This window comes from Lissotriton helveticus, chromosome 11, assembly GCF_964261635.1.
Source record: "Lissotriton helveticus chromosome 11, aLisHel1.1, whole genome shotgun sequence".
NCBI classification, from domain to species: Eukaryota; Metazoa; Chordata; class Amphibia; order Caudata; family Salamandridae; genus Lissotriton; species Lissotriton helveticus.
Window position 1 is genome coordinate 1,111,589,991 of NC_136072.1, and position 25,319 is coordinate 1,111,615,309.

The 25,319-nt window shown below is 45.9% G+C and overlaps 1 protein-coding gene across 1 annotated transcript in view; it reads right to left on the reverse strand.

Moving 5' to 3' along the window:
* LOC144792664 (solute carrier family 2, facilitated glucose transporter member 11-like) overlaps window positions 1-25,319 on the reverse strand; it is a 517,386-nt gene that overhangs the window by 116,932 nt on the left and 375,135 nt on the right. The window contains exon 7 of the mRNA XM_078667810.1: window positions 14,603-14,790. Within this exon, the coding sequence (XP_078523936.1) occupies window positions 14,603-14,790 (188 nt within the window). The remainder of the gene's footprint in view (window positions 1-14,602; window positions 14,791-25,319) is intronic.

A 25,319-nucleotide genomic window follows, 5' to 3' on the forward strand; every position in this document is an offset into this window, starting at 1 on the left:
AGCCAATCAATCAGTCAGGGGTTTGTTGAGCATGCTACTCACCCGTGAGGGTCTCAAGGCACTGGGGGGCGAGGGGGTTTGCAACTCCATAAGCAGAAGAGCCAGGTCTTGAGGGCCTTACTGAAGGTGTTCATGGTGGGGGCTAGCCTTATGTGTGCCAAGAGCTCGTTCCAGGATTTGACCGCAATGTGAGAGAAGGATCTTCTACCTGCTCTGGCTCTGTGGATGCGTGGGGTTTTGGCCAGTGTGAGCTTGGAAGATTGGACGTTTCTTTTTTTTTATATATTTCTTTTTATTAACAGTTTGACTAAACCACATCAATTGATTACAAGCAGGCAACTTCATCATTTCTCAGTAATATAATATACAATGTAAAATACGTTACAGTTGTCTGGTTGATTAGATCAAGTGGTTTCAAGAGTGTCAGTGTCAATCTGCCGACAAGGTGGTAGACAAATGTCACCTCTGTATCGGTTCCATGCTCCCCATACTTTATTCAATTTACCTGGGCATCCTCTAGCTATGAAAACTGACTTTTCCCTATACATGCACCAGTCTAGATCCTCTTTCCACCTCCTCAATTGAGTCAGCTGACAAGTGCCCCACTGCTGTGCGATGTTCCTTTTTGCTATCATATATGCTAATGTGGCCCATTGCGTAGTGTATGTGTTGAGATTTGTGGGTTCCCAGACATTTAGTATGCACCTCCGAGCCTATTGCTGCATGTCAACCCCCAGCACCGCCCGCAGTGTGCGGTGGATGGCTCTCCAGTACAATTGTATCTGTTGACAGTTCCACAGTATGTGGATGAATGTCCCTAATTCCCCAAATCCCCTCCTGCACTCTCCGCTTTCTGTCTGTCTCATTCAAACCAAGCAGGGTCCCGTAACATAGGTCCTATGCAATATTTTAAACTGCACTAATCTGATCCTGGCCATGATTGCTCCCACTCGAGGGGAAGAGACCACCTCTTGCCAGTCCTTGTCATCAAGTTCTAAGCCGTCACTGTACCATTTTCTTTTAAGGGTCTGTAATGGATCTTCCATGTTGTTGATCAATTTCCGATATATGAGGGAAATGTTTTTTTCTGGAAGGTGTCTGTCCAGCACTCTATCTTTCATGGGGGAGGCTTCCGGGAGCGTCGTGGTTCTAGGGATCTGAGTGAGTAACGCATGGCAGACCTGGAGATAACGGTAATACTCAGTGTCCGCCAAGCTGTACTGTACTTTAAGTGATGTGAATGGCTGAACCGTTCCCTCCCCCCAGACATCTTTGATTCGCGAGATCCCTATAAGCTCCCATTTATCAAAAGCCTGGGATTTCTAGAGGCTCCCCAGTTTCTCCGAGTTCCATAGTGGAGAGGCTAGTGTAGTGTGAGTTTGTCATCCCACTTCAGGTTTTTATTGACTGTGTGCTCTATCTGGACGGCGTGTGCTGTAGGTCCAGTTAGTGGGAATCTACGCGGTTTGGCGAATAACGCTCTAGCATAGTCTCTCCCTGGGAGTAGCCACCTATCCATGGCATATCCAGGATCATCTGGGTGGCCATATATCCTGTGGTTGATAGCCGCAAGCTGGGACGCCCAATAATATTTCTTTAGGTCGGGAAGACTAATTCCCCTGTCGTACCAGTTAAGAGTTAACTTGGAGAATGCTATTCGGGGCCTGCCATCCCAGAGAGGTTGCCTCTAGAGAACCTCAATTTTTTTGAAGTAGGACGTTGGGACCAGATCCATCGTATTTTGGAGTGCATATAAAAACGAGGCAGAGCCATCATCTTAAAAAGGACCGCCCTGCCTAGCATAGAAAGAGGAAGGGATCTCCAATGTGTGACATCGTTCTTGAGTCTCTGCATGGGTGGGTCCAAATTACGGGCAAAGCGAAGTTTTGAAACCAGCGTCACATAGATACTAAGATATTGGAAACCTTCAGGCGCAATCTCGATTGGGCAATCTCACGGTATTATAGGCGGGTCACCCTGAAGGACATGCACTACTGATTCGGACCAGTTTACTCTGAATCCAGAGTACCTCCTGAATATTGCCAGAACATCTAGGAGGCAGATCAATGATGCTCTTGGAGTAGTAAAGTAAAGAAGAATGTCATCTGCATATAGAGATATCTTTTCCTCCCATTCTAGGGACCACCGCAATTCGCGGATGGATCGGTCTTATCTGATCCAGGCCACCAGTGGCTCCAATGCCAACGCAAAGAGGAGTGGAGACAGGGGGCAGCCCTGCTGAGTGCCACTGCTCAGCTGGCAGTCTGGGGATTTGAAGTTATTTACCACGACCCGGGCCATCAGGCCAGAGTACAGGAGGCGAATCCAGCCTATGAATTCCGGACCAAATCCTAATTTGCCTAGAACCGCAAATAGATAGGGCCACTCAACCAAGTTAAATGCCATGGTGGCGTCTAATGATACTAGAGCTGCCGGCTCCCGTATGGTGGGTGTTCTACTCAGTACTCCATGTAGTCGACGCAGATTAAGGGCTGTATTGCGATGAGGCATAAAGCCTGTCTGGTCTCGGTGAACCAGAGTGGTAAGGACTTTAATCAGGCGTGTCACTAGCAATTTGGCAAGGACTTTGGGCTCCACATTTAGGAGCGATATTGGCCTATAGGATGCACAGCTGGTTCTGAGTTGCCTTCTTTATATATGACCACTATGTTGAAAACACGTTGGTCATATGGAAGCATTCCCATCTCTCTACTCTCCGTCAACATAGAACGGATATAGGGGGCCAGTTTGTCAGATCTCAGTTTATATAGTTGAATGAGAATACCATTAGGTCCTGTAGCTTTTCCTGAATTCACACCTCTGATAGCCTGCACCACCTCATCATCCATCAGTGGGGTTTCCAGGTAATCCCTATGCTTGTCTGAGAGTGTGGGAAGTCTTATATCTCTAAGCATCTCACTATTTTCTTCTTTAGAGAACCTGCTGGTCGAACTATACACCGTGTGGTAATAGTCTGCAAACGTGTCTGCTATGGCATGCGGGTCAGTTATTGGCCTGCAGTCTTTTCCCTGTATCTCGGGCACCAGTCGCGATGCCCACTCCCGTCTGTATAGCCACGCTATCAGCTTTCATGCCTGATCGCCATGCTCATATACTCTGCCCTGGACCTCTCTACTCTGAGCCCTGGCTCTATCTCTGGCGATGCTGTTGAACTCATCTTGCCTTAACTTCAGGAGGTAAAGATTTTCAGGGGTTACTGCTCAGGCTTACTCTCTTCTGACTTCAACACTTCTTCCTCCCCTCTTTAAAGATCAGCCTATCTTTCCCTCTTCTTCCCTGTGATCAGGGTGAGTTTTTCTCCCCGGATGACTGTTTTGTACGCCTCCCATAGGGTCTGTGCGGAGTCGACCGTGCCCTAGTTTTCCTGGAAATAATTATCAGTGGCTTTGAAATGTTCTTCCGGGTGGTCAGATCTTTCAAATACCATGGATTGATGGGGGCTACTCTGCCAACGCTCTTGTGATCCAATTCCATTCTCAGCCACACAGGGGAGTCTTCTGAAATGCCCCACCCCAGATAACAAATCTCATGGATAGCTTGGGTCTGTGCAGCCCGGACAAGGATATAGTCTATGCATGACAAACTGCGGTTTGCAGCAGATATGTGTGAATTGTGCCCTGTCTGGGTTGTGTGTTAGCCATCCATCCACCAGCCCCACAGTGTCTAAAAATTCAGGCCGCCATCTCTGAACGGGTCTAATTACATGTGGCGGATGTGAGTCTAGGTCCCCGGCCATCACTGCATTAAAATCTCCGACCATTATCAGGATTCCCAGAGGAAATGTCAAGAAAATCGAGCCCAGGTCTTTGAATGTTTCTGTCTGTAGGCCAGGGGGGATGTATACTGAGACGAATGTAGCTGTCTTCCCTTCCCATTGGCCCGAAACCCCTATATATCTACTCCGTTTGTCTGACCATGTGACCTGTATTATGAAAGGGAATGAGTTTTTGATTAGTTTGCCCACCCTTCGTGACCCAGAGGTAAATCCCATGTGTGCCACCAGCTTATACCCTCCCCTATGCAAGGCCATGCATTTCTTTACGATTAGGTGTGTTTCCTGTAAAAGGATCATATCTGGGGCGTGTCTAATGATAAATTGGTTGACCATGCCGCGCTTTATTTTATCCCCCAGTCCATTTACATTCCAACTGAGGACTCTGACACCTGATCCCTGTTTACCGCTCATCATTGTTTCTCTGAGGAAGTTGCTCTAGGACTGCTTTTCTCTTTGATAGTGTCGAAGAAATCAATTCTATAAACAATTCAAATTTAAGAAACAATTCTAAATTAAGAAACATTACACACCCCTCCCTGCACCCCTGCTCACTGAGTCCACCCATCACAAACTGGTAGAGTGCCTGTCGACCTATACACTAATACTAATAGATAACTAAAGGTAGTAAAGAGGAGGAAGCCCAGCACATCATCCCATCCATCTCCAAACCCACTTCTATACAAACAAATTGTCCCCTGAAGATCATGGAATGCATTGCTTTATTTCATCAAAAAACACAACAGAGAGATATAGGGTCACAGGGATATTTAAAGACCGGCCAACGTTCTAATCCCCAAATTATTCAATAACATTCTAGACCCCCGGTTCTGTTTGTTGTTGTTAATGCATTGCTTTATTGCAATAGTATGGTGAGAGCTTATGTCCAACTGTGGGGTCATACGACCCCTGTACCTGATAGCGTTCATACTGTCCATAAGCGTACTCACCGGTTCTCATTCCAGTTCCTCTGCCGACTGATCTTTGCCACTGTCCCGCATCCCAAAGCCACCGGTGGGACGACTGTCCAGCCAGTCAGATGCCACTTCAGGATTGACGAAAAACACGGTCACCCCTCAACCTCTACACGCAGTCACGCCGGAAACATCATGGCGTACTTAAGTCCTTTGTCCCTCAGTTTCTTCTTGACAGCAAGGAAATTCCTGCATTGTCTCTGCAGCAACTGCGTGAAATCGGGAAAGAAAGAGAGGGTGGCATTCTCATAGCACAGAGGGTGCGCCGCAGACATTTCTTTTGGGTACGTGGAAGTTGATTCTGTCATTGAGGTATTCAGGTCCGGTGTTCTGCAGGCATTTAGAGGCATGGGTGAGGATTTTGAAGGTGACTCTTTTCTCCACGGGGAGCCAGTGGAGCTTTCAAAGGCGTTGGCTGATGTGTTCATGCTGGGGGATGCCGAGGATGAGTCTGGCGTCGGTGTTCATGCCGCCATATAGAGCGTTTCCATCGTCGAGTCTGCTGGTGATGAATGTGTGAGTGACTGTCTTCCTTGACTCCTTGGGGATCCATTTGAAAGTCTTGCGGAGGATGCATAGGTTGTTAAAGCAGCTAGGGGTGATGGCGTTGACCTGTCGGTTCATGGTGAGGGATGAGTCGAGTACGATGCTGAGCTTTTTGGACCTTTGACCCTGATAGCAGGCAGGTCGCTCCCCATGCCACCACACAGCCGCCAGCTGCCTCGTTGCTCCTGCCGCAGCCGTCTCCCGCTCCCTCGTTCCCGCAGCTGGGTCCCTGCGGCCCTGCCCCCTCACAACCATTGGCCACCCTTCTCCCGCCTCCCAGCTGCTCCTCCCTCCCTTTCTTCCTCTTAAGGGGGCTGTGCAGTGGCGTAGGAGCGACATTTGACCCTGCTCACAGGCAGGTCGCTCCCCACGCCACCACACAGCTGCCAGCTGCCTCATTGCTCCTGCCGCCGCCGTCTCCCACTCCTTTGTTCCCGCCGCTGCGTCCCTGCGGCCCAGTCCCCCTGACACCCATTGGCCACCCGGCTCCCACTTCCCAGCTGCTCCTCCCTCCCGACCCACCTCTTATGGAGGCCACGCAGCGGTGGCACGCAGAGGTGGCTCGCAGCGGGCGCACCGCTGGTGCACCAAAGGCGTGCCAAAGGCAAGCCCGTCTGTGCCCGTCCGTGCCTGGACTGTGCGCCAGCACCCTCCACGCACTCAACGCCAGCCGAAACCACACCTGCTTTTGAGCCACACCGAAATAGACTTGCGGACCTTTCACCTGCCACACCTGCAGCTTCACCTGTGACAGAACCACCAAACTTCCAAGGACCAGACCCAAACACCTCCGCTGCATACTCCTCAACACCCGCTCCGCACACAAACACGCCCAAAGCTCGACACCTCCGCCCCAGACGTGGCTTTCCTGACCGAGATCTGGTGGAACGACTCCTTGGCACCCGACATTGCCATAGCCATCCTGGACGGCTACAAGATCACCCGCAGGGATCGCGCCAATGGAATCAGAGGAGGAATAGACCCTCAAGGTCACCACCCATGCAGACGACACCCTTAACACCGCCGAACACCTGCACTTCCAGATCCACACCGACCCCACCACCCTCAGAGGAACACTCATCTACAGGCCACCCAGACCCGAGCACAATTCAGCGACTTCATCGCTGACCTCGCCAGCACCCACGCACTCACCTCCAGACTACATCCTCCTCGGGGACCTGAATTTCCACCTCGAGAACAACAACGATGCCAACTCCGCCACCCCTGATCAACCACCTCCCCAACCTCGGCCTCAGACAACTCGTCACCGCACCCACCCACGTTGCTGGCCACACACTGGACCCCATCTTCTCCACAGGCACCCACTTCGCCTTCAACCACACCACCGAACTCCACTGGACCGACCACCGCTGCATCCATTTCACCTTCAACAAACCAACCGCACCCAACAGCTGCCTCGCCGCTGCTGGAGCAAAGTCACCGAAGACCAGCTGATCACCACCCTCGCCCAGATCCCACTCACTGACCCCACCAACCCAGATGCCACAGCCCGCAACCTCAGACAGTGGATCGATGACTGCGCCAACACCCTCGCCCCACTCAAGAAACCCTCCAACATCCACGCCAGCAAGAGAGCCACCTGGTTCTCCGACGAGCTGCAGACCTCCAAACGTGCCTGCCGGAAACTGGAGAAGATAAGGTTCCACGAACGCACTCCGGACAACCACGCAGCCCACAAGGACGCCAACCGCAAACATCACCACCTCATCAGATTAGCCAAGAGATCCTCCTTCAAAGGCCGCCTGGATAACAATGCAAATGACAGCAAAGAGCTCTTCAGCATCGTAAAGGAACTCTCCAACCCCAGAGCCAAAGCCAACAACATACCACCCTCACAAGAACTGTGCAACTCACTGGCCATCTTCTTCCACCACAAAATCGCTGACATCCATGACAGCTTCAACACCATGACCACCCGACTACGCCAGACCCCACCTCCCCAGTGAACACCACCAGCGCCAACCGCCTGACCTCCTGGTCCAACGTCAATGATGACGAGACACGCAAGGTCATGAACTCCATCCATTCAGGATCTCCGTCAGACCTGTGCCCACACCACGTATTCAACAAAGCAGACGCTGCCATCGCACCCCAACTACGGAAGGTCATCAACATCTCCTTTGAAACAGCCACATTCCCGGAAAGATGGAAACACGCCAAAATCAGCACCCTCCTCAAGAAGCCTAAGGCGGACCCCAAGGACCTCAAGAACTTCTGGTCCATCTTCCTGCTCCCGTTCCCGGCGAAGGTCATCCAGAAAATCGTTAACATGCAACTGACCCATCACCTGGAAGACAACAACCCATCCCAGTTAGGGTTCAGATGAAACCACAGCACCGAGACAGCCCTCAACGCTGCCACAGACGACACCAGGCGCCAACTAGACAACGGCGAAACATCAACCCTCATCCTCCTGGACCTGTCTGCCGCCTTCGACACGGACTGCCATTGCACTCTAAAAACACGCCTCCTAGAAGCCGTAATCCAAGAGAAGGCCCTGGACTGGACCACGTCCTCCTCTCCAGCAGAACCCAGAGTGTCCGCCTCCCACCCTTCTGATCCGAGGCCACTGACATCATCTGCGGTGTCCCCCAGGGCTCATCCCTCAGCCCAACGCTGTTCAACATCTACATGGCCCCCCTCGCAAGAGTGGCCTGCCAACACGACCTCAACATCATCTCCTACATTGACACCAAGCTCATCCTTTCCCTCTCCAAGGACCTGCACAATGCCAAACCCAAACTCCACGAGGAAATGAAGGCCGTCGCCGACTGGATGCAAAACAGCTGTCTGAAGCTAAACTCGGACAAGACGGAGGTACTCATCCTCGGACCTACCCCCTCAGCCTGGGACAAATCATGGTGGCCGACCACACTGGGATCAGCACCGACCCCCACCGACTATTCATGCAACCTAGGATTCATCCTCGACTCCTCCCTCTACATGTCTAAACAGGTCAACACAGTCTCCTCCTCCTGCTACAATTCCCTCTGCATGCTCCGCAAGATCTACAAGTGGATCCCGACCGAAACAAGAATAACGGTGACACAGGCCCTGATCAGCAGCATACTGGACTATGGCAACACAGAAATCCCAGCCAAACACCTACAATGACTAAAACGCATCCAAAACACCTCCGCCCGACTGATCGTCAACGTCCCCCGCCGCAGCCACATCACCCCCCACCTGAGAGACCTACACTGGCTCTCCATCGACAAGAGGATCACCTTCAAGCTCCTCACCCATGCACACACAGCACTCCTCAACGCCGGACCAGCCTACCTGAAAAGCAGACTCAACTTCTACACCCCGACCCGCCAGCTCCGCCCCTCAGCCTCGCCCTCGCCGATGTTCCCCGCATCCAATGAACAACCTCCGGTGGCAGATCCTTCTCCTACCTCGTTGCCAAGACCTGGAACACCCTCCCTGCCCACCTACGGCAGACCCAAGACCTACTCGCAGTAGCGGCACCCCATCCCCTCAGCGCCTTGAGACCCTCACGGGTAAGTAGCACGCTTTACAGCCACCAAGGGTTGTCCCATGCTGAAGGAGTGGTTCCGAGTATGAGGAATTCTGTCTTCTCAGCATTGAGCTTGAGGCAGATGTTGGTCATCCATACGGTGACCTCCTGCATTCCTTTCTGGAAGTTGAGTCTGGTGGTGGTAGGGTCTTTGGTGAGGGAGAGGATAAGCTGGGTGTCATCAGTGTAAGAGTCAATGTTGAGGCTGTGTTGTTGGATTATGGCGGCGAAGGGGGCGATGTAGATGTTGAAGAGAGTCGGGCTCAGCGATGATTGCTGTGGGACTCCGCAGGTGATTTCCGAGGGATCTGAGATGGATGGGGGGCAGTCTAATTCTTTGGCTTCTTACGGTGAGGAATGATCTGACCCAGTCTAGGGCTGTTCCTTGTATGCCGGCGTCGTGTTGTCTGGCGACGAGTGTGCAGTGGGAGACTGTGTCAAAGGCTGCCAATAGGTCGAGGAAGATGACGGCTGCAGAGTGGCCTTGGTCCAGGACTGTGGTGGCGAGTAGGGTGGTCTCTGTGCTGTGGTTGCTTCAGAAGCGGGATTGGGATGGGTCAAGGATGGCATTGTCTTCGATGAATTGTGTCAGTTCCCTGTTGACTGTTTTCTTTGCAACTTTGGCCGCTTAGAGGAAGAGCGAGATGGGCCAGTAGTTTTTGAGGTCGGTGGGGTCAGCTGTCGGCTTCCTGAGCATGGGCCTGACTTCTGTGCATTTCTAGTCATCTGGGAAGGTGCCAGGGTGGTGTTGATGGTGCATTGTATTCGGGTGTGATGGTGGTGGTTGCTCTGTGGTAGATGTGTGGGGGACAGGGGTCAGTGGGGCTCCTGAGTGGATGCCTTTCATGATTGCGGTGGTGTCCGTGACTGTAATCTGCGTCCAGGTGGAGATTGTGGGATGGCCGGTGCATGTGGGGGAAAGGCTGGCTCTGGCATGAGGTGGAGAATCAATTAAGTTGTTGAAGAGATTTTTGATCTTGAGGTGGAAGTATGTTCCAAGCTTGTCGCAGAGGTCTTGGGACGGGGTGATGTCTGTGGCTTTGTTGCGAGGGTTGGTGAATTCCTGGATGACAGTGAAGCTTTCCTTGGAGTTGGTGGATTTGGTGATGATTTTGGTGTGGATGAAAGTCCTCTTGGTGGTTCTGATTCGGTTGCGGTAGTTGGTCATGGTGTCCTTGTCAGTGGTGTTGTTTTCAAGTGTCTTGCCATTTCTCCAGTTCTTCTCCAGGTGCCTGCAGGTGCATCTCGTTTTTCAGAGATTGGCGGTGAACCAGGTGGCTTTTCTGGGTGCTGTTTGTAGGTGTTGGGTAGCGTGGCGAGCTTATCTGCGCAGTTGGAGATCCAGGTTTGGAGTTCTCGGGCTGCGGCATTGGCGTTGGATGCTGGTGTGTGCTTGTCTCAAGTGAGGGTGGAGTTGAGTTGCTCCTCAGTGACCTTGCTCCAGTTTCTTCTTGGTGGGCATGGGGCTGCTTTGTGTGTTTTGGGTTTGTCGATGGTGAAGTGTACGCAGTGGTGGTCAGTCCATGGGGGCTGCGTTGTGTAGCTGAAGTGGACGATTTTTCCTGCTGTGAAGATGGAGTTGAGTCCTGCCCTGTGGGTGGGTGTGGTGATGAGTTGGTTGAGTCCAATGTTGGTGAGGTTGTCCCGGAGGGTGGTGGAGTTGGGGGTCACTGAGTTGTCGAGATAGAAGTTCAGGTCTCCGATGGGTATGTAGTTCATTGAGGCTATGGCGTGGGGTGCGATGAAGTCAGTGATGGTGGCGGTGAAGGGTGCCCGGGGGCCGGGGGGTCTGAAGACAAGGGTTCCACGGATCGTAAAGTTGGGGCTGGTCTGGATCAGGAATTGCAGGTGTCGGCGGAGGGTAAAGTTTCACTGGAGGTGGTGAGGCAGAGAGTGTTCTTGTGAATGATGGCGAGGCCCCCTCCCGGGGGGTTGGGGCGGTCCTTCCTCTGGATCTTGTGTCCTTCCGGGATGGCGGCGTTGTCGGGCCTGAGGAGGCGTTGGTTCAGGTCTCTGTGAAGAACCCAATGTCTGGTGAGAGAGAGTCGAGTAGGTTCCAGATCTCCATGGCGTGTTTGTGCAAGGAGCACACGTTGAGGAGGATGCATCTAAGGGCATCACTGGTGTTGGTTATGGTGGTACTGGAGGCCGGGTTGGTGGTGATAGAGCTTCTCTTATTTTTTATACAAGTAAGAACTACATTGAGTCTAAGCTTTGGACTCAAGCATGCTTATTGAAGACTTGTTGCTGATGTGTTGTGTGCCTTTTGGTATAGAAACTAAGAGGTCTAGTGAGTTTTTGTGAAGTGCTGATCTGCATTGCCATCAGAACCTTGCGTGTCTCTTTTTCTAAACTGATCCCTCTTTTCCCTGTGGTAACAATATCTTCAGGAGTTGTATTCCTCACTCTGAGAGTGCGCTGACTTAGGGAGTGTCGTATTTTCCCCACTCTTGAGAAACCACAACCAGGCTTGAGTTCTGACACCAGGTAGGAAAGATATCCATATATGACAGAGGAGCAATACCTGATATAACAGAAAGCCTACCTAACATTGGTTCAAATGTTACTCTTACATTTTATTACATCATATAAGCATCAGCAAGTAGGCTTTTGAAGGGGTGGTGGGCTTTGGGCTTTGTTTTACCAGGAGGTGGTTACTGGTTGAACACATGGTGTGCATATTTATTTTCCCATCTTATATGATTATAAAGTTCTACAGTGATAAAGATGCCCATTAGTACCTGTGTCTAGAAAAAAAGAACCTGGCAGACAGTGTCTTCTTGTTGTTCAAGCATCCAAACATATTGTGGCATTCCGTTCTGTTGTAAATGTGTCTGTCATTTCAACCTTACATGTCCTGCCATGGGACATCTTGTGGTTCCTCTGGATTCTTTGTGTGATAGTTATAACCAGCAGATGCTGCCCAGGGACTGAACTGATAAATCATCCTCCTGGTGGTGTACTTGTTAGACCTGGCACCTTGGTGTGAGTTTCCCTTCCACTTTTTGCTGATGCGCCTCATATGTTTTGCTGGTGTTAGCCGATCAGGGCACCGTTCTACTGCCAATCAGTGCCACAGTGCAAGTGCTCCCTATGAAAAGTGTATACATTTATTGGATTCCATGTTTGACTTATATGGTTTACTGACAGACCCCAGTAAAGTGCACCAGGAGAGCCAGGGCTTGTAAATACAAATGCTGCTAGTGGGCCTGCAGCACTGGTTGTGCCACCCACAGAAGCAGCCCTTTAAAATGTGTCTAAGGTCTGCCATTGCAGAACCTGCATGCAGTCTGGTACTGTCATGCTGACTGCGCTAGTGCACCTACTTGCCAGTCCCTAAACCTTCCCTTAACTTCATATTAGTCACCCCTATGGTAGGCCCAAGGGCAGGGTGCATTGTAAGCATAAGGTGGGACAAGCCCTGATGTGTGTGGTATGTCGTAATAGTGAATTACAGCCATTTTCGTTTTTCACTAATGTAAGGTACCCGCACTCCATAGGCCAGAATGGGCTGCTGGAATTATTACACTCTATAATCCTAACAGACTCAGAGAGCATGGTAGAAAGTCAAGTTTAGTATGCCTGAACTCAGAATAATAAAATACTTATTTTAGTAAAGTTTATTTCAATATCCTGTGTTTGCAAATACTACTTTTAGAAAGTTAGTATTTGCTTGCCTAACCATTTCAGCCCGCCTCTGCTCTGATGTATATCTGCTGTCTGGTTTCTGTGTGTGACAGGGCTGGGGAATTCCAGGCGACAGGAGGGGCTGACAGGTGGTCAATAGAGAGATTACACCAGGATTGGTGGGGGGAGTGTCCCTTGACTCTGAATAGGGCTGTGCTCTGCCACCTCAATGCTGGCTCCGCCCCCGGGGGAGCGGCTGATGTCTCTGCCCTGCACCTTGTGAAGAGAGAGGGGAAGACTGTCAACAGAGTACTCCTGGACTGTACTTGTCACCACAATGCTGGCTCCACATCCTGCGGAGCGTCTGATGTCCCTGCCCTGCTCACTGAAAGGAGAAGCCAGAGTCTGCAAAACAAAGTGCTCAGGGACTGGACTGGATTAGGCAAATCCCCCCCAGGCCTGCAAGAACAAAGGATTTTGTGTATAAAAGTAGGAGCCCTGCTCCTAAAAATCCGATCCTGTTTGCGCCAAGAAGAAACTCTGCCCGCAGAGAAGGACCTGGGAAAGCTACATGGAGGACTACTGTCTCTGACCTGGGAGACTGGCCTGTGGTGGGTGCCGTGCTGCAAGAAGGAGAGGAAAAGACTGAGAGAGACTTTTTAATCTACTTGTACCTTCCTAAAAAGAAACGATCTCCAAGGGCTTGGAAGCAAGCTTGCCCCTGAAGTGAGCTCCAGGACCATTGGGCTCATCCTGCCTTCGCTGTCTGCTGCTGGTCTGCTGCCTTTCCCCCCTCGCTGGAGCTGTCATTCCCAGTGCCCCTCGCCCCCTCCTTGGTCCGTGACGCTTGTGCCTGGCCGCCCCCGCCTTGTGTGAGCCTCGCTCGATCCCGATCCGCTCACCCTATGCTTCACTGGGCTGCCCGCACTTTGTCACCTCGCCCACCTCGCATCGCACTGGGCGCATCTCACCCCTCCCGCCGGAATCCAATCCGAGTACTGTTCAAAGCCCTGGACGGCCCATACGTACGAGACGTACCTGGCCGCCCCGCTTGCACTCTGAAGTCCCGAGGGCCACGCCGCACGCTGCGAGCCTCCCGTACGTCCTGTACCGGAAGCCCTGTGCCGCGCCTGCCCCCCTTGCAATGCAGCTCCCCCCCGCAGACCCGAAGGTATGACTCGAACGTCGCAACGTCTCAACGTCCCCGAGGATCCGCCTCGTCCGCCTCATCACCCTGTAGCCCCCGCTCTCTGCCTCATTCCTACGAAGCCAGACTCAGCCGGGACCACCGCATCAGAAGGCCGACCTGCGCCCCGTCCTCCGCCACGCATGGCTTGCCTGTTTCGGCCGGACTCCTCAATCTCTATGGTACTGTGCCCCCGCTAAGGCCCCCTGTGTGCCCACCACGGACCCCTAAGTCCACAACGCCCGGGTAGCACTACTTGATTTTGTGAACAGTATAGGAGTCGGATAGAGAGTGCGCCACGCGCACACCAAAAAGAACTACACATTTATTCACAGAACGCTGGCCTAAACAATGTTGTGGCTCATTCTTAAAACGTTATTTGGTCTTGTCGTAAGTCTACTTAAAGAGTTTATATAAAGTACTTATTTTTATACATAACTACGTCTGGTGTCCATCTGTGGTGCATTCCTTTTTTACTGTATGTGGTCATAAATGCTTAACTACTGAAACGCCCTGAAGTTTAGCCTTGTCTGCTCGCGCCACACTACCTAGAGGGTGAGCAGGGGTACTTATTTTTAGGAGTAAGTCCCTTGCCCTGACTAGAGCAGAGCGTTCCTGTTTGTCACAAGTGCATACCTGTGCCAACCAGAGACCCCCAATTCTAACAGTACTTATATGCATACCTGACTACCTAACGTCTGTACATATCTACCTGATAATAAATATTAGTATGTAACTGTCTACCTCCATTGATATGTACCTGCAGCCACCATACCTTCAAATATAACACATTTTCCCTGAATCTAGCTTTGGTTTTTAGACCTGATCCCTCCCCTGGAAGTGATTCATAGGTCTGGGGACATCAATTATTTAAAGGATACCAGAAAAAAACATCTACATGTAGCGGTGTAAGTGATGTAAGAAGGGAGAATTACCACATTGATGCCAATGAACTGAAGACCTCCACAGACAAGCAGGAGGATGATGAGTTGCCGGCGGACCGAGTGGTCCTTGAGTAAATCCACCACACTCTTCGACTTTACACCATTAATCACCTCACGCTCATCCATCATGCTGGTCATCTCAGCCATGTGGTCTCTTCCTTTCCAGAGCTGGTTCATGGCTAGGGGTGAATAAAAAATAAAAGGTTATTCCAGGACAAGAAGGACCTCAATTGTATTAAGTTGGGACAGAGCAGAAGAGATAATAACTGATGATACTGCATTAAGATTGGCCAGTGTAATATGAGGGTGACTCCAGGCACTTGTCAGTGCTCCTGCCAAATGTCCGATGAATGTCCAAGGTGGAGAAAGGAAGACTCCAGGCATTAGAAGTGTTCTGGCTCACGGCCTTGGATTGGCCAGTGTATAGAGATGACTCCAGCCCATGCTAGTTCTCCTGCCTGCCACCATGTGTTGGGACTGTGAGTTTGAGATTCATTTCTGATACATATACCTACATCTTCCTGCTACCATGAGATTTGCTGTGGGAGGTGCTGTGACTCCAGGACCATTTCATGTGCATGATCTGTCTAAAGGCCTGGCTAGTGCAGGACAATCACTGAGTAACTGTGCTCTCTATCAGACCAATTATTGATTGGTTGATTGATTGATGTCATGGCTCGTATCCATTGCCCAGATTTTGGCAAATGAAATGGGGCATGGTGACTCCATCCCAATATCAGTTCATGAAAGTGCTGACTTGGGATTTTCAGAGGAGGTGATATTACACTAATGTCAGTGCTTCTGCCTGCTGACTTGTGATTTGAAGAGGAGGAGATATCACACCAATGTCAGTACTTCTGTCTGCTGCCTTGGGATTAGCCAAGGGCGGGAATGGTGACTTCAGGCGCATTATACATATATGCATGTGACCTAGAATCAGAAGAGTAGAAACACGTTATTTTTTGTTTATCAAACATAAAAATAACACATTTTCATCTACCCAGACCTGTTGGAATTGATTCTCTTCTGTATATATATATATATATATATATATATATATATATATATATATCCACCGATTCGGCTCTCAATTGCAGACCCCTGGCGCTCCCTTCTCCGGTGCTGTACTCCTCAGCAAAACCACGCTTTCATGTATTCAACAAACCTCCTTGATTAAGGAAAATGAGTACGCACTCACAAAGTTACCCGTTTCCCAAAGTTTTATTTGCAGTTATTTCCAGCAAACAAGCAAATAATTCCAAAACCGACGCTTTTTGCTACAAACGTGTAGCTTGCTCGCGGTTAATACTATGGAAAATTCTGAGCCCCTCCTATTTCTACAGAGGTCCCGCCAAACATTCTGTTGTGATTGCATCACTTCCTGTAACTAATGCCGGAAGCAACTTGGGAAATGTAGTTTTTACACAATATCTTCCATGTCACTATTTATTGAGGAAACTGGCGTTTTTTATTCAATGTTTATTTGTGCATATTTTATATCCCCCATCTATGGTCTATCTTAAAAAGTTACAGGGACGCCCATTTACTTTTGATGATATATTTCCGACCGTGTTACGACATTTAGTCACGTCTGATAGATAAATCCTTTTTGAATCTTGATATTTTATTTATAACCCTTTTTTTTGCCCTCCAGTGGGCCTTGACATTTTATTAAATGTTTACTTCAATCCTCCACAATTTTTTATATATAATAATTACAATGTGTAATTTATTTTTACATTTGTGGACGCCACCTAATTCATTTTACTCAATGCCATTTAGTGCCCTCTAGTGGGCTAATTGTGTGAGTATTGAAAAAAGCTATTGCAGATTCTACCATAAGTTGTGAAATTCATACTTTTAAATATTGTGTATGTGAATATATACTTGTTTATTTAGTGGTTGTCCCAGTAGTTTATGCACTGCAAAAGAAACTTAATTATCATCATGCCAGTTACTTCCTCTTTTTTTTATATAAAAGCATATGTTTATACTTTACATTCATTTCCATTTTTTATGTTTTTGTACATTGCAATTTTTTCCATTCCTCCTATTCCACTATTCTTTTCCAAATTACTCAAATCACCATGCATAATTAATTGACATCATATTCACAAGTGTACATACAGTTCCTCACTCTGATTCAGACCCATCGGGGTCATTGTCCTGAAATTGAGGATTTGTCGTGATTCTCTACACCTTACAATTCTTTCTCTATCCCTACCTCTTTCATGTGGGACGATTGTTTCTAAGGCGTAAAATTTCAACAAGGTCCAATCACCATTATGAGTAGTCTCCATATGTTTTGCAATAGCATTGCTTCTGTCCTTATTTACTGTCGCTCTTACATGCTCCAGAATTCTCTTTTTTAATTCATTCTTTGTGCTTCCGATGTATTTAAGAAGACACGGACATTCAATCACATATACAACATGAGTGCTTAGACATGTGATCAATTCCTTGATTTTTCACATTTTGTTATTTGGCATCAGTACCTCCTTTTTGTTTACTGCTATCTGACACACCTTACAGTGTTGGCATTTAATAAAACCTTTTGTTTTCATCCATTGTATTCCTTTCTTTTTTTTTGGTATGATCCTGATGATGACTATGAACTAGTCTGTCTTTAACGTTTTTAGCCCGCCTGAAGGTTACTTGTGGGTGCTTGCCCATTATTTTGCTTGTTGTTTGATCTAATTGAAGCAGTTTCCAATTTTTTCTTAAGATGCCCACAATTTGTTTGGATTCTCTTGTATAGTCTAACACAAGTCTTACTTTCCTTTCCTCTGGTTTACTCTTGTCCATGGTTTTTATGGCTTCACGTTTTGTTGTTAGAGCATCCTTTCTTTCTTTCTCTTTTGCTCTTTTCCATCCTTTTTCAATCATTTTCTTATTGTAGCCTCGATTTTTGAATCTAAGTGCCATTGCATGGCTAGTCTTTTTCCATTCGCTTTCCTCTGAGCAGATCCGCCTTAATCTTAAAAATTCACCATATGGAATGTTCTCTTTTACAGAAGGTTTGTGGAAACTGCTAGCATGTAGGGTTGAGTTTGTTGCAGTTTCCTTTCTATGTAAAGTAGTTTCAACTTTGTCATTTCGAATATATATTTCTGTATCAAGAAAGATTGCTTTGTCTTTACTGATGTTATAAGTAAATCTTATGTTTGTGCTAGATGAATTCAGGATCTGAAAATAGGCCTCGAACTCCTGATTAGTTCCTTCCCACACAATTAGTAGGTCGTCGATGTATCTGACCCATTTTGCTATTTTGTTCACATAGATATCATTATCCGGGTGCCATGCGACCTGTTGTTCCCACCAACCCATAGTGAGACATGCATACGCCGGGCTGAATGAGAAACCCATCGCACATCCTCTTGTTTGTTGGAATATTTGCTCTCCAAACAAAAAAATGTTTTGTGTTAGGCACATTTCCACCATGTCAATTAACATCTGATTTTGTCTGTTAAATTGAATGTCTCTTTCCTTCAAAAAGTAAGACATGCAGTAAGACATGCATTCAATCCAATGTTATTGTCAATATTAGTATATAATGATATCACGTCCATGGTGATGAGCATGTAATTTGACTGCCATGGGAGTCCCTGTAAATGTTTCAACAGATCAGTTGTATCTCGTAAGTAGGAACTTAATTCATAACAAACGGCATAAAAAAGAAATCAATGTAATTGGCTACTGGTTCCATAAGTGACACCTTTGATGACACGATAGGCCTCCCTGGTGGTTTTAATGGATTCTTATGCACTTTGGGCAAAAAATATATAGTAGCCATTACTGGGCGTTCTGTTGTCAAAAATTTGCTTTCATCCAGATCTATCAGATTTTGGTCTGTCCACAGCTTGAGTTTTTTATCCAGCTTTTCCTTGAAGATCTCTGTCGGATTCTTTTCCAACTTTCTGTAGTATTTTTTGTCTTCAAGTTGTGAATGGGCTTCCATCACATAATCTTTTGTATTCAAGATAACAATGTTGCCGCGTTTATCGGCCATTTTTATTGTTATTGTCTTATCCTCACTTAAATCCATTAATGCTGCTCTTTCTTCTGGTCTTAAATTATCTTGATATTTCATTCCCTTTATTTTATAGATGTCTCAAACGATTGCTTCCTTAAAAATTGCAATTCTATTGCCCTGCGGCAATTGTGGGTAGAATCTTGATGTTGTTTTCATACCACTTAAACCAGCTCCTTTTTGTGGGCACACTCCTAATTCCGAGATGTTTTCATCATCATCTGTTACATCCAGATTTGCCAGAGTAACTAATGCTGGTAAATCCAATGTTGTTAGGCCTCGCTCTTCTTCTGACAATTGCAGTCTCTTTTTCTTTTTTAATTTTGTGAAATTCGCCATTTGTGTATTTTCCTCAAAGATTTTGGCTAATTTGATCTTCCTTATGTACTTGTATAGATCGATACGGGTTTGAGCCATGTTCATAGATTCTGATGGACAGAAATTGATACCCTTTTTCAGGAGAGAAATTTCATTCTCATTTATAATTCTTCCCGATAAATTTATAACTCCCAGTTCTTCTTCATTGGGAATTATCTTCGACCAATTTATTTTTTATTCTTCTGGCGCATGGATCTGGTTTCCGTTCCTATTTTTTGGGGGCCATTTCCTCCTTTGGCTTCTTTTTGTTGGTTTCTTGGGGCCACTCCTGATTTAGGTACCCACTTGCGTCCTCTTCCTCTTCCTTTTGATGCTTGGGGTTGATTTTGTTCCCAGAATCTTTGTTTGAGGACCAGCCTCATGTCGCCCAAAAAATCTTTTGTTGTTTGGTCTTCATTTTCTGAGCCATCTTCACTCGTACCCGTGGATGTCATTGATGTTGCGCTAGTTGCGCTTTGGTATCCCGAGCCCTTTCCTCCTTGATTTTTGAAGATGTCAAATTTTCTTGCATATGTGAAAATCCTTCCATATGCGTAATCATCCGTGTCTCGCTGGAATTTGGATTGTTTCCGATTCCTTACAATCTCCTCATGTTTATCCACATATTTTTCAAGAGCTTCTTTCAATTTTGTCATTTCTGGATTCAATTCTATGGCTGCCAATTCTTTTTCCAATTCTGATAGTACATCTTTAATTTTAGCCAACGCTATTTCCAGATGCTTTATTAAAATTGTAATTAGACCAAGTGATGAGTCCAAGATGTGATCTCCCCATTCTTTTAGTAATTCATCTGTTGCATCCTGTTGGCTAGGCATCAATGAAAGCCTCAATCCCCGGGGAACTCTCTTTACTTCAAGATATTTTTTCAAGGTGATTAGTTCCCACCATTTATTGATTTCTTTCTTACTCAATCTTTCCCATTGTTTGAATTTACTCCTTGTGTCTGTTTTTTGAGTGTCGTGTTTATTTTTATCCTTACTGGGCAATGGTGTCTTTTGTTCGAAAAAAGAAGAGTCCAATAATTCAATTATTTTGGCGTCTCTTTTATCCATATTTTAACTGTGTCGTATTGCTATATGCTGGAAACTGAATTCATCAATTTTTACTGCTTAGTTTTGTAATTCCTTAAAATGTCCTGAAGGAATTAAAATCAAAGGGAATAACTTTGTGCAAACAAGTAATTGTCTATGTTGTTACTATTTTGTTTATCCGTTCCGCTCTTAGATACTTTGATCTGACTTGCGGTTTGTCCCAGTACAACAGAATTACTCTTAGTTCGCAAATTTAGCCAACTTCCCCTGTTCTTTTAATCCACTTCGTTAGTGGCCCGCTAGGTTAACCAACACTCCCCGTGCTTACCTTCACCCTTCGATGTCGGTCCGCCGGTTTGCGTTCGTTTTCCCCACAGGGCACTTCCACGTTGCAGCAATTCAACAGAGTTGGCGTTCACCGGGTCTGCTTTTTAAACATCCACCGATTCGGCTCTCAATTGCAGACCCCTGGCGCTCCCTTCTCCGGTGCCGTACTAGTAGCAGAGCCACGCTTTCATGTATTCAACAAACCTCCTTGATTAAGGAAAATGTGTACGCACTCACAAAGTTCTCCGTTTCCCAAAGTTTTATTCACAGTAGTTTCCAGCAAACAAGCAAATAATTCCAAAACCGACGCGTTTCGCTACAAACATGTAGCTTGCTCACGGTTAATACTATGGAAAATTCTGAGCCCCTCATATTTCTACAGAGGTCCCGCCAAACATTCTGTTGTGACTGCATCACTTCCTGTAACTAATGCCGGAAGCAACTTGGGAAATGTCGTTTTTACACAATATCTTCCATGTCACTATTTATTGAGGAAACTGGCGTTTTTTATTCAATGTTTATTTGTGCATATTTTATATCCCCCATCTATGGTCTATCTTAAAAAGTTACAGGGACGCCCATTTACTTTTGATGACATATTGCCGACCGTGTTACGGCATTTAGTCACGTCTGATAGATAAATCCTTTTTGAATCTTGATATTTTATTTATAACCCTTTTTTTTGCCCTCCAGTGGGCCTTGACATTTTGTTAAATGTTTACTTCAATCCTCCACAATTTTTTATATATAATAATTACATTGTGTAATTTATTTTTACATTTGTGGACGCCACATAATGTCATAGAATATATATATATATACATATATATATATATATATACATATACATATACATATATATATATATATTCTTTTTTGCACTGGTGTGTAAATAAATAACGCAAAAAACTATCTGTTGCTGTGCCGTGTCTTTGGTCTACTAAACGTAGGAAGAAGAAGCTGTGGCAATATATATATACATACATATATATATATATATATATATATATATATATATATATATATATATATATATATATATATATATATATATATATATTCTATGACATTATGTGTTTTTTTCCCTTTTACTGAACCTTGTCCCCTCTGACCTCCTTGGACAGTAATAACAGGTTAATATTTTTCTGTTATTGTATTAATCCGTTGTAATATTGGGCACTTGCCCTTCATTTTTATCACTTTTATTAATTCTATCATTGTATTTGTAATGAATATATGTATATTATATTATTTATATATGTGTATATATATATATATATATATATATATATATATATATATATATATATATATATATTGTGTCCTTTTATACCAATTTAGGGCATAGAATCCATTGAGATCTATCTCTACTCACACTATGTGGAGAAAGTTCAGATTCTATACACTATATATATATATATATATATATATATATATATTTCCTTTTTTATGAACTCTAAATACGATGATGTTATTAATGTACATTTGTGGCATTGAAGTAAAAGTGATAGCCAGCCGATTTTTATGATATAACATGAAATAGTATGTTCACTATGTCCATGTTCATTAATGGGAGGAGTCAGGGGGAGTGACCGACAGTATTTAACCACTTGTATCTCTGGGACTGTCATGTGATCAAGTCCGGGTTCCCCGGACGAAACGCGTCATGTTGCCGTTCCCATCGATGGAATAAAGCACTTTATAGGGCAAGATGTAGGTAACTTCAATTTACCGACTCATAAATACCGAATTTTACCGATTCGGTATTTATGAATCGGTAAATATGAAGGAGGGAGATGTAGGTAATTTTTGTTTTTAAATTACCAAATCGGTAACATTCGGTATTTACCGAATCGGTAAATACCGATTCAGTATTGCCCATTGATCCCTATGGGCCTTGAAGCCCATAGGAATCAATGGGCTATACCGATTCGGTATTTACCGGATCGGTAAATACCGAATCCTGCAAGGGTGCAGGGGGTGTCACTTTGACACCCTCTAGCACCCCAAGTACAGGCATGTGTGACATGTGGCACACATACATGCCCTAAGGGCATGTCTGTGTGTCCCATTGCACAGGTGTGCATGCACAGATGTGCATGCACACCTGAATTCGGTATTTTACCACCCAATAAGATTGGGTGGTAAAATACCGACTCTTAAGGGCCTGTGGCACTCTTAGGAGTGTCACCTACATATGGATTTACCGAATCGGTTAAATTACCGATTCTGTATTTTACAGAATCGGTAAATTTACCGATTCAGTAAATTTACTGATTCTGTAAAAGAATTGCCCCTACATCTCAATCACCAAATACCGGTCGGTAACGGCCGAATTCGGCCGTTACCGACCGGTATTTGGTGACCTACATCTGGCCCCTAATCCTTTAAATCCCTTGTTGTGGTCTGTACCTGTGTTCGTGTTGGTGCTGCCGGTGGGTCGCACACACTGCAGGATTGTGGAATCCTATATATATATATATATATATATATATATATATATATATATATATATATATATATCGCTCCAAATATCCCAGGAATATCACTCCAGAAGGAAAGTAGCACACGCAGGGGAGGTTTCCACAGATTTTTAATGGACAAACCAACGACGCGTTTCGCCTTGGGGCTTCGTCAAGTTGACGAAGCCCCAAGGCGAAACGCGTCGTTGCTGTTGGTTTGTCCATTAAAAATCTGTGGAAACCTCCCCTGCGTGTGCTACTTTCCTTCTGGAGTGATATTCCTGGGATATTTGGAGCGCTATTTTAAAACGGGTACACCCCCGTTTTCGTGTGCACCCACTCGTGTGTGCAATTGGTTGGTGTTTGGGAGCTATTATATATATATATATATATATATATATATATATATATATATATTCACTGAAAAAACCATAGGTTAGAGACCATATATAGTTAGCTGGACATTTTATTGACATAAAACCAATGAAATTCCATATATAGTTAGTTGCACTAACTATATATCGCGCACCCGCAATCCACTGCTGATGATGTCACATATTACATCATTCATGACATGGTCAGTGACATCACTGATGACATCACTGATGACATCTCAAATGACATCACTGATGACATCACTGATGACATCTCAAATGACATCACTGATGACATCATCTAGTGTCTGTGTTTTTGTAAAGTTTAAATATGTTTTACATATTGAAGAATGAGTGGATGTATGGAAGACTGAGTGTGTGTGTGGCTGGCTGGGAGGTGTGTGACTCTGTGCATATCAATGTGTACTTGTATCAGTGATTGTATAAGAGAGTAAGTATGTGTTAGTATATGTGTGAAAAGTATGGTGTTCTGTGTTTAACTGTATAGATGAGGAAATCGAACTGTGATTGATTCTTCACAGGACTGACTAGGTGTATGAGTGCATATGATAGTGTTGTAATAATGAGTGACTGTATGTATGAGTGATTGTATGGGTGAATGAGTGAATGTGTGTGTAGACGTAGGAATCAGTGAGTGCGTATGTAGTAACTGGTATTGGTGTGTCATGATGTCATCAGTGATGTCATTTGAGATGTCATCAGTGATGTCAATTGACATGTCATCAGTGATTTCATCAGTGATGTCACTGAAGTATGGTGTTCTGTGTTTAACTGTATAGATGAGGAAATGGAAGTGTGATTGATTCTTTACACGACTGACTAGGTGTGTGAGTAACTCCATGGATGAGTGGCAGTGTGTGAGTGTCTGCATAGGTGTATGAGTGCATATGATAGTGTTGTAATAATGAGTGACTGTATGTATGAGTGATTGTATGGGTGAATGAGTGAATGTGTGTGTAGACGTAGGAATCAGTGAGTGCGTATGTAGTAACTGGTATTGGTGTGTCATGATGTCATCAGTGATGTCATTTGAGATGTCATCAGTGATGTCATCAGTGATGTCATTTGAGATGTCATCAGTGATGTCATCAGTGATGTCACTGACCATGTCATGAATGATGTAATATGTGACATCATCAGCAGTGGATTGCGGGTGCGCGATATATAGTTAGTGCAACTAACTATATATGGAATTTCATTGGTTTTATGTCAATAAAATGTCCAGCTAACTATATATGGTCTCTAACCTATGGTTTTTTCAGTGAATTTTCAAGGTTTTGTAAATGCAAATTCCTAACTATATATGGTCTATAACCTATGGTTTTTTCAGTGAATTTCATTGGTTTTTTAAAAGCTAATATCTATAGCTGTAAAATATATTCTTTATTACGTGACGTATCACGTAGCCACGTGAGACGCCTCATGACGCGTCGCACAACCGTGACGTATCGGCTCTGCAGCGCAAACAAAACCCGTAACGTAAGCGTGCCGGAGCACGCTTACAGATATATATATTTTTTTTAACCTTAATTAGACAAAATCCACACGTGCACATATCTTGAGGCCTTGCAAAGGCACATCAAACAAACAGTCCCTACAATTTTGCCAAGTTTGCTGGAAATCTATTCCCTTAATTTTTTTTTTACTGTTTCTCTTGGTTTTCCCCTTGTTACGCTTACCGGGACGCTACCCGGTACGCGAACCGGATGCTCCAAAAACACAAGATGGCGGACTCCCGTTACGCTGCCGGTTAGCTGCCCGGTTTGCGTACCGGGAAGCGCCTCTACCGCGAAAAATCGCGTGGGACTTTAATATCCCCCTCATCAATCCTAGGGGGTCAGGAGGGGTTTACCTTGCCCCCTTTCCTTCATTTCCCCCTTCTTTTTTCACCACATCTTGTCTCTCGAACCTACCGAGAGACAAGATGGCGGCCGCTCCGGACTGTTTACAATGTTGACAGCTACGCTGCCGGTTAGCTGCCCGGTTAGCTGCCCGGTGAGCTGCCCGGTGACCTGCCCGGTTCGCGTACCGGGACACGCCTCTACGGCGTAAAATCGCAAAAAAAATTTTTTTTTTATTTTTTGC